Raw genomic sequence first — 9,155 nt, forward strand, 5'->3', positions numbered from 1 at the left:
CAACAGATTTTGTAGATTTGAGAACAAAGCTCTCAGAAGGATATTGGGAGTTATACGGTAGGACATGATTCGAAACGAAATTATAAGAGCGATTACTCGAGTGCCATGTGTGGATGAGATCATGGTGAGGGGTAGATGGAGATGTTATGGCACGCTCTTAACACACCCCAAGAGAGATTAGTTAAGCGACGTTTAACTGGGCTCCACAAGGCATATATATATATATATATATATAGATAGATATTTATATATATGTAGATATTTATATATATGTAGATATTTTATATATATATATATATATATATATATAAAGAAGTTATTTATGATTGCATTTTTATTTGTGTTATCAAGATTTTTGGTAACGGTAACTTTTCCTTATGACGCATTGTCTTGGGACGGTGTTTTCTGTCTGTAGGAAGTTTTAAAAAACATGTTATTTTTTTGTGATTTATTTAGCAAAATAAACATAGTTCTTATGATCGTTTACATAGTCGTGTCGATCCAAGCTAACCTTGTAGTGAAGAGAGTTCACCCGAGAAGGCGCTGAGAAGTATTGACTTATGAATAATGAATGGTTCTGTGATGAAGACGTCTTGACCTAGTGGGAGCTTGCTCTCTTAAAGCGGTGCGCCATATCCATTGGAGGGAGCAGGTGGAGCTCCATAGGCACCTCGTGGAGCCCCGACTCCATTGCCATTACCGTTTCCGTTGCCGTAGCCGTAAGGGATAACTCCGAGGAGTTCGTTGACGGAGTAGAAGGACTCTGCATCAGCGCAGTCAAAGTTGAACCACCAATCACAGACGAGGTACTGTTGGTTGAAGATGGTTCCGTTGGGGCAGAGGAAGGAGTCCTGCTGGCGGCGTCCACTGGGTCTGTCCTGGCAGATGTGGAAGACCTGGCAGCCAGCTTCTCTGGCGGTGTCGGCGTAGTAGCCCATAACGTTTTGGGCGTTGCAGTCGAACCCGGTGTCAGGAACAGAGGCCAAGATAGGGTAGTCCTCTCCAGGGACGCCACCTCCGGGGATGTTCTCTGCTAGGGCAGCAATGGCAGGATCTACGCCGTAGCCATTTCTAGGCGGTCCATAGGAATTGCTGGGAGGACCATAGCTATTGCTGGGAGGGCGGTTATCAGCAGAAACAGCCCCGAGAATGACTGAAAGTAATTGATTAATTATGAAACAACAATTGCTATTTTAAAGAAACTGCTTCAAGAAAAGTTTTGGAGTACCTATATATTGGGATTTTTATGAAAGATATTATATATATAGTATATATATATATATATATATATATACAGTATATATATATATATATATATATAAATATATGTTATATATATAGAGAGAGAGAGAGAGAGAGAGAGAGAGAGAGAGAGAGAGATAATAAATCAATTATTGTATTATTGTATTCCATCATGTAATTGAACGTAAATGTTACGCTTGATTCACATGAGTCTGAATTCTACATTAAAGTGCTTTTCCGTGCTTAATAAATAGGTCCATATATACTAAAAGAGTACTTACCGCAGAAGAGCAGTCCCTTCATCATTTTGTGTGAAGTGTGGATAGTGAGTGTTGAGGTGAGGAAAGCCAGGAGGATTCTGATGCTGATGATCGAGTTTGGAACACCTTTTATACTGGTCGGGTACGCCTCTTTCATTGCCCTGCCCACCTGACCTCTTGAGGGCCGTTCACCAGACTTCATCTCGTGCAATATATTTCTCGCAAGAAATAGATATCTGCTCTGTAAGGCGTTGCTGTTCGCATTTCCTTGACAGAAAGGAAAAATTAGGTCGCTAGAGAACATGATATTGTTTTGTTCATATGTTTGTTTATTTTTCTTAAAAAGGCCCTAAAACTGCTATATTTTTTCTTAGTACAGCCTAAAATATTTTGTTTAAGTACATTCTGCCCCAAACGAATTTAGACATTTTGTTTTATTTATATGTATATTTAGGGAGTTATTGGATACCAAAACTAAGATTTTCATTTTTATTAATAGTTTTTCCTTGTGCGTGCCATTTTATTATTACGTCTTCATACACAGTACAGTATTTAATCCGTTGAAAGATAACACTTCCCTTTCTCATTTTAACCTTTTTATTTCTTATGGAATTATTTTGCGTTTGAGCCTTTCCTTTTTTAAATTAAATCATCTCCATTTTTTCTTTCTTTTTTTACCCTTATTAAGTCTTCCATAGTTTTCTTAATTCGGTACATCAATCCTCATTTACTGAAGATATTCATCCCTACCTACTCCCCCCCAAAAAAAGAAAAAAATTCCCTTTCCTTTCGTTGAGGTTTGAAGCAAAATTTTTCACCTTCATAAATTTTTCATGTATTTACACCAGTTCGTTACAGCGAGGTCGGCTGATTAGCGATTAGCATCAGTTATGGTTTTTTGTTGTGATGATGCGCACCAAGGCTATTCTAGATATCATCTTTGCCTTTATTTGCATATAAATTTTACAGTTGTGTATGTTTTCGAGACTGCTTCAATTTCATTGGTTATGAATGTTTTAATGATATTTTTGTTGTTGCTTCCTTCTGTTTAGCGCTTTAGTCTGTCTAGCTCTTGAGAGTGTAGATAATGCATTGGTAATGAAAATGTATAGTTTTCCATTTATTCAGCAATTCATGGTGGGTAACATAAGCCTCATTTGATTTATTTACTCCAGTAGCGGCTGTTATCTATTTTGTGATGAATGAAGGGCTGGAGTAATTCCAGGATATAATAACTAAGAGCTGGAGGCTTTGGGCGCCAGCATTGGTTGGTTGATTTTTTTTTTTTCACTTTGAAGGGCGACTGGAGACAAGAGGCATGATTTTAATCTTTCAGATTCTAGTAAGTCTTTGTTATTATGTTGTCACTTTCATGGCCGTCGCCACCCTGACTCTGATCCACCTAAGTCAACAATTTACCAGTTATCTATTCGCGTCAACAGTCCTGCAATACTTTATGGATTTGTTTTTGTCAACATTTTATTATGCATTCCGGCTGAGTGATTATTTTATTTCAGTTGGTCTTTTACCTTTCATATTATCGTTCGTTATTATTGACCTGGATTTGTATATTTCAGTTTCGGTGTTGATTTTTGTCTCGATTTTCTGTTGTCTTTCTTATAATTTAATAGATACTGCTTCAATCGTACATGATGATGAGGATTATCTTTATTAATGCTATTATGAAATGCTGTAGCGTGTTGTTAATAATCTCCATTGATATTTATCTTCAATGATATGAGATTATTATTATTATTATTATTATTATTATTATTATTATTATTAATATTATTACTTGCTAAGCTACAACCCTATTAGGACAAGCTTGGACAAGCAGGCTGCTATAAGTCCAAATTCTCCAACAGGGAAAATAGCCCAGTGAGGAAAGGAAACATGGAAATAAGAGATGTAATTAACAATTGAAATAAAATATTTCAAGAATAGTAACAACATTAAAATAAATATTTCATATATAAACTATAAAAACTTCAACAACATAAAAAGAGGAGAAATAAGACAGAATAGTGTGTGCGAGTGTACCCTCAAGCAAAACAACTTTACCCCAAGACAGTGGATTAACTATTGCCATAGTTATGAAACTAAATTTTTATGCTTGTATTGATATAATTTTGGTACTTTTGACTATTTTTTCCAAGTGAAATATCTGGCGCCGAAGTTCATGAAATCAGGCACGGATTTATTGAGCAAAACTACTTCATGACCAATACCGAATACCGTTATTGCATGAATGTGATGTGATATGGTGAAGTTAATGGGATGTTATTACATAACCATTGCCAACGATTTTCCTGTTAGTTCGTGTAGATGAGGGTTCTTGCAGCCTTTGTAAAGATAGTGCCCTAAAAGAGTGTTAATTTATACTGCCTCTCAGGTCTTTGCGTTAGTAACTTTTTTATTTTTCTTCCCCGTGATGATTGTGTTCCAAGATGCTCTTAATGAAACCTAAATTGTCTGGTAGTAGGTTGGTTATGGCTTTCTCCTGCAATATCTCCGGTTTACGCACAAACACACAGACGCGCTTAAAGACCGGATAAATATGTACCGGTATATCCAGATATATATATATATATATATATATATATATATATATATATATATATATATATATATATGTGCGTGTCTATGTGTATATATTTTATATATAATATAATATATATATATGTATATATATATATATATATATATATATATATATATATATATATATATATATATATATATATGTGATTATTTCAATTCTATAGGATCATCCCTAAATAGTATAAAAGGCGTACATATGCGAAATATGTCTATGTATATATATATATATATATATATATATATATATATATATATATTTATATTATATATATATATATCTGTATATATATATATATATATATATATATATATATATGTATCTGTATATATATATATATATATATATATATATATATATATATATATATATATATTGAAATAATCTTATGAAGCTGATCTAGCATAACAGTAAGTATTTTATTCATTTATTTTATTTGCTTATTTAAAAGATGGATAGCCAGCTCGTAAGGTGAGTTCCACTCATGTAGGTTTAAGTAAATGTATGTAAATTACATAGGACTTTCATCATTCATTTGATTGTATGTGCATTCAGTTTCGTTTATGTAAATTTACGTTATTTTTAAGTATTAACTTCATTTCACGTATTTTGTTATGAAGTCTTATGTAAGCTCATTTAGGTATGCTGTATTACACACACACACGAGGTAGTAAAACGGGGTATTACGTCATGTTTATGTTTGTTTCCACGTGGTTAGAATATGTGTGAAAATTTCCGCAAGCCCCGTCTCTTCTCAAGTGTGTGACCTCTCAAACATGAATAAGTTTTTTTACCCAACGTATATTGCATATAGTGTTGTTCAAATGTTGGTGGAATTTATTGAATGTTAAATCAAGTGGTGTGTTAATGTAAGTACTTTAACATAGATTTTTAACTGGCCCTGTCAGATTTAGGTTAAACAGTGAACTGTATTTATTTTGCTTAACTGTTTGGTAACCTCGTTGCATTTGTGAATTTCATATAGTGCTTTATCATATTTTTATGAAATTAATTTCCAGTGAAACAAGTGATTCTATAATTTTCATAGATTAACATTCTCTTGTCTGTGTTTTGTTCAAATTTAATATTTTGAGTGATTTATTTTTGGTATTAATTCTTTCAAAGTCTTTTAATTTTTTATAGAATATATTTATTTTTGTAAAGTGTGTATTATTTCGATCACCAATATTTCCAAACAGTGCTTTGCTCGTAATCCCTGACTAAGAACCGAAGTAAGAGGTTGTTTTTAAATAGTTCTTAATAAGTAATCACCCAGTTTTGTTTTGAGTGTTACGTAAGATATTTGGATATTTAAGTTCACATATATTGCCGTATAGGAGTTACGTAATATTCTTAGAGCTCGAGTGTCATTTTTCAAGTGTAACAGATTTATGTAAAAATAAACAGGTGAGTTTGGAGCTCGGGAGTTTATGTAATTCGCCAGCCGTAATAATATATATAGCAACAAATGTAGCCGTTTCTAGTCCACTGCAGGAAAAAGGCTTCAGACATCTCCTTATTCATGTCTGAGGTTTTGCCAGTTTTTATCACCACGCAGGCCACTGCAAATTGGTGATGGTGGGAGATTTTCGTCTGATCGCTCATAGTAAACCATCCTTGTATGGCTAGTACTGATTTGCTGATCATCGCGTTACACAAACCCTTTCACCATGTTAAGGTATTTCCTCAGATAGGGATGTTATATATATATATATATATATATATATATATATATATATATATATATATATATATATATATATATATATATATATATATATATATATATATATATATATATATATATATATACATATATATATATATATATATATATATATATATATATTATATATATATATATATATATATATATATATATATATATATATATATATATACATATATATATATGTATGTATGTATGTATGTATGTATGTATGTATATATAAAGTAATGAATATTTCCACTTTTTCCTTTAATGAGATCGGTTATTTTCCGATTGATTTGTTGAATGTCTGTTTCTTCTATCGTTATTCAAATATTTAGAATATTTTTCATCAATTTTCTCTCGAGCTTAAGAAAAAATTACCTTTCTCCCATTAAGAGTGTTGTGCATTTCTCCTCTCTTTTCTCCATTGACCATTTGCAGTTTTACCAATTCTCATCATTGTAAGCAGGCCTCAATTTTTTCATATGATTTAATAGTTCATTTAAGTTTCATCCTTTTTTTATATTATCGATTTATATTGTATCTTATTTTTCGAAGTATTTTCTATTTGACAATTAACCTTATTTACCGAAATCTTCTTATTTTTTTGGTTGTAATTCGTAAAGGTAAAATATACCATCGCATCCTTTTTTGTGATAGCCGTTCATTTGATATACAAAACTCATACTTTTGAAAACTAAAGTACACGAGATATTTAAATTCCATTAAAGGATAATTTCAACTCCTTTTCCTTCTTACTTTTGCAATCAAGGAGGAAGCAGAAGAAGAAACATTAAATACAATAGAATATTTTTTCTTTGTATTTTTATAGAACTTTTAACGACATTTTAAACAATAGGGAATGGTTTACTTTCAGGCCTAATCCAGAAAGTGAATGTTTGTGGAGTGCTGTGAAATGAATTTCCTGTGAACAGTTAAGTACTCCAAGGGAATGTGTTGTCACCTATTTTGTAATCAGTAGAACAGTTGGGTAAGGAGAAGGATTGCGCGGGATTGGTAATATGAAATATGCTGACTAGAGTATGTTGATGAAGCTGTCCTTATTAACAGAACACCTCAGGAGTTGCAAAGGTTGCTTACCAGGATGCATTGTATATCACAGGAGGTTGGGCTTAAGATAAATAGAAGATAGACAGAGATGATGAGAACAGACTATGTAATTGAAGATGAAATATCATTGGAAGGAAAAAGGATTTATGAGGTAGAATCATTTAAGTATTTAGGAACTATGATCTCTAATTCAGGGTTTTTAGAATTGGAGTTTGATGAAAGATTGATAAAAGTAAGTCAGACAATGGCTAAGTTAAGTAAAATTTGGAAAACAAATCGCCTAAAATTGCATATAGAATTCAGGCTATGTATCAATTTAGTGAGATCTGTGTTTTAGTATGAACGTGATTCATGGTATGACAGTGAAACAATATCCAAATAGATTTTGTAATTTTGAGAACAAAGCCCTCAGAAGAATTTTGGGCGTTGAATGGCAGAACAGGATTGGAAATGAAGCTATAAGAGATTACTAAAGTGCCATATGTGGCTGAGATCATGGTGAAGGGTAGATGGGGATGGTTTGAGCACGTTTTTCTCACTCCCCAAGAGAAATTAATTTACCAAACGTTTAACTGGCTCTACAAAGCACTATAAGAGTTGGAAGACCAAGACTTACATGGCTGAGGACTGTTGAGCATGAAGTATATGATGAATTGAGAAGTAATGAGATAAAAGCTCAAGATAAAGAGACGACTGGCGAAATCAAATCTAGGTCCTTTGCGTCAATAGGCGTAGGAGATGATGATGATGATATATGTATACTTATATATATATTTATTGTATATATTCATATATATATGTATATATATTATACTTACATATACATATTATGAATATAAATATATAGATATAATTTATATATAGATATGTATATATATATCTATATATAAATTATATATTTATAATACACACAGATGTGTATATATACATGTATATACAGTGTATATATATATATATATATATATATATATATATATATATATATATATGTGTGTGTGTGTGTGTGTGTGTGTGTGTGTGTGTGTGTTTGTATGTGCGTGTTAGAACTTGGAACTTCGATCTACTCTTTAAGTATTATTTAAAGACGTTAGAAGGTATAGGTTTATTTTATGAACGAAGATGTTTTGGTTAACAAAAATAAAGAGATTATGACATACTTTTATTTAAACAAAATAGACATAATATTCTTATAGGACGAATTATCATTTAAAAAACTTAGTTTTCCCATTAGGAATAAAATTTGTATCATCATGTATTGGGAAAAGGTCATTTTGTAAGGTGAAGTAAAGTAGAGAAGGCGGTTAAAAGGGGGCTCCATATGCTCCAGAAGGAGCTGGTGGTTTCCCATAGCCGTTACCATTGCTGTTGTGCTTTCCATAAGGATCATAAGGAACGACTCCGATGAGTTCATTAACAGAGTAGAAGGACTCGGCATCAGCACAGTCGAAGTTGAACCACCAATCACAGACGAGGTACTGTTGGTTGAAGATGGTTCCGTTGGGGCAGAGGAAGGAGTCCTGCTGGCGGCGTCCACTTGGTCTGTCCTGGCAGATGTGGAAGACCTGGCAGCCAGCTTCAGGGGCGGTGTCGGCATAATATCCAGGTACATTCTGAGCGTTGCAGTCGAATCCAGTGTCAGGGACAGAGGCCAAGATAGGATAGTCCTCTCCAGGGACGCCGCCTCCAGGGATGTTCTGTGCAAGGGCAGCAATGGCAGGATCTACGCCGTAGCCATTTCTAGGTGGTCCATAGGAATTGCTGGGAGGACCATAGCTATTGCTGGGAGGGCGGTTATCAGCAGAAACGGCTCCGAGAAAGACTGTGAAAGCATTTTGTTTTTCAAGCAAACTTAAAGAACATTTATGGAGTATTTTTATATAAGGATTTCAATGAAAAGATTGTGATAGATGATCTAGAGAGAGAGAGAGAGAGAGAGAGAGAGAGAGAGAGAGAGAGAGAGAGAGAGAGAGAGAGAGAGAGAGAGAGAGAGAGAGAGAGAGAGAGAGAGAGTTATTAAATGAATTTTAATCCATTTTGAAATTGAATATAAATATTATGCTTTTTACTAGATTTATTTATTAGTCTGAATTATATTATTCCATTTCTTTGCTTTGCTTGAAGCAGTTTCATATATAATAAAAGAATGCTTACCGCAGAAGAGCAGTCCCTTCATCATTTTGTGTGAGTATGGATGGAGTGTGTCGAGATGAGGAAAGCCAGAAGGATTGTGATGCTGATGATGGAGTTTGGATCAGCTTTTATACTGGTCTAG

General features: G+C 33.2%; 2 protein-coding genes across 2 annotated transcripts in view; both read right to left on the reverse strand.

The window, feature by feature from the left end:
- Nucleotides 1–444: 444 nt before the first annotated feature.
- Nucleotides 445–1,627, reverse strand: LOC137620563 (uncharacterized). Its single transcript, XM_068350817.1, has 2 exons — nucleotides 1,524–1,627; nucleotides 445–1,153 (listed from the first exon to the last, which is right to left on the reverse strand). Exons 1-2 carry the CDS (start codon nucleotides 1,546–1,548, stop codon nucleotides 618–620), a joined length of 561 nt encoding a protein of 186 aa, XP_068206918.1. The 5' UTR covers nucleotides 1,549–1,627; the 3' UTR covers nucleotides 445–617.
- A 6,509-nt stretch (nucleotides 1,628–8,136) lies between these two features.
- Nucleotides 8,137–9,155, reverse strand: part of LOC137620564 (uncharacterized) — a 1,027-nt gene continuing 8 nt past the window's right edge. Inside the window, exons 1-2 of the mRNA XM_068350818.1 lie at nucleotides 9,035–9,155; nucleotides 8,137–8,702 (exon numbers count right to left, since the gene is read on the reverse strand). The exon at nucleotides 9,035–9,155 is cut by the window's right edge and continues 8 nt beyond it. Coding sequence (XP_068206919.1) covers nucleotides 8,185–8,702; nucleotides 9,035–9,059 — 543 coding nt within the window. The 5' untranslated portion in view covers nucleotides 9,060–9,155 and the 3' untranslated portion in view covers nucleotides 8,137–8,184. The remainder of the gene's footprint in view (nucleotides 8,703–9,034) is intronic.

The sequence above is a fragment of the Palaemon carinicauda genome, chromosome 27, assembly GCF_036898095.1.
Source record: "Palaemon carinicauda isolate YSFRI2023 chromosome 27, ASM3689809v2, whole genome shotgun sequence".
NCBI classification, from domain to species: domain Eukaryota; kingdom Metazoa; phylum Arthropoda; class Malacostraca; order Decapoda; family Palaemonidae; genus Palaemon; species Palaemon carinicauda.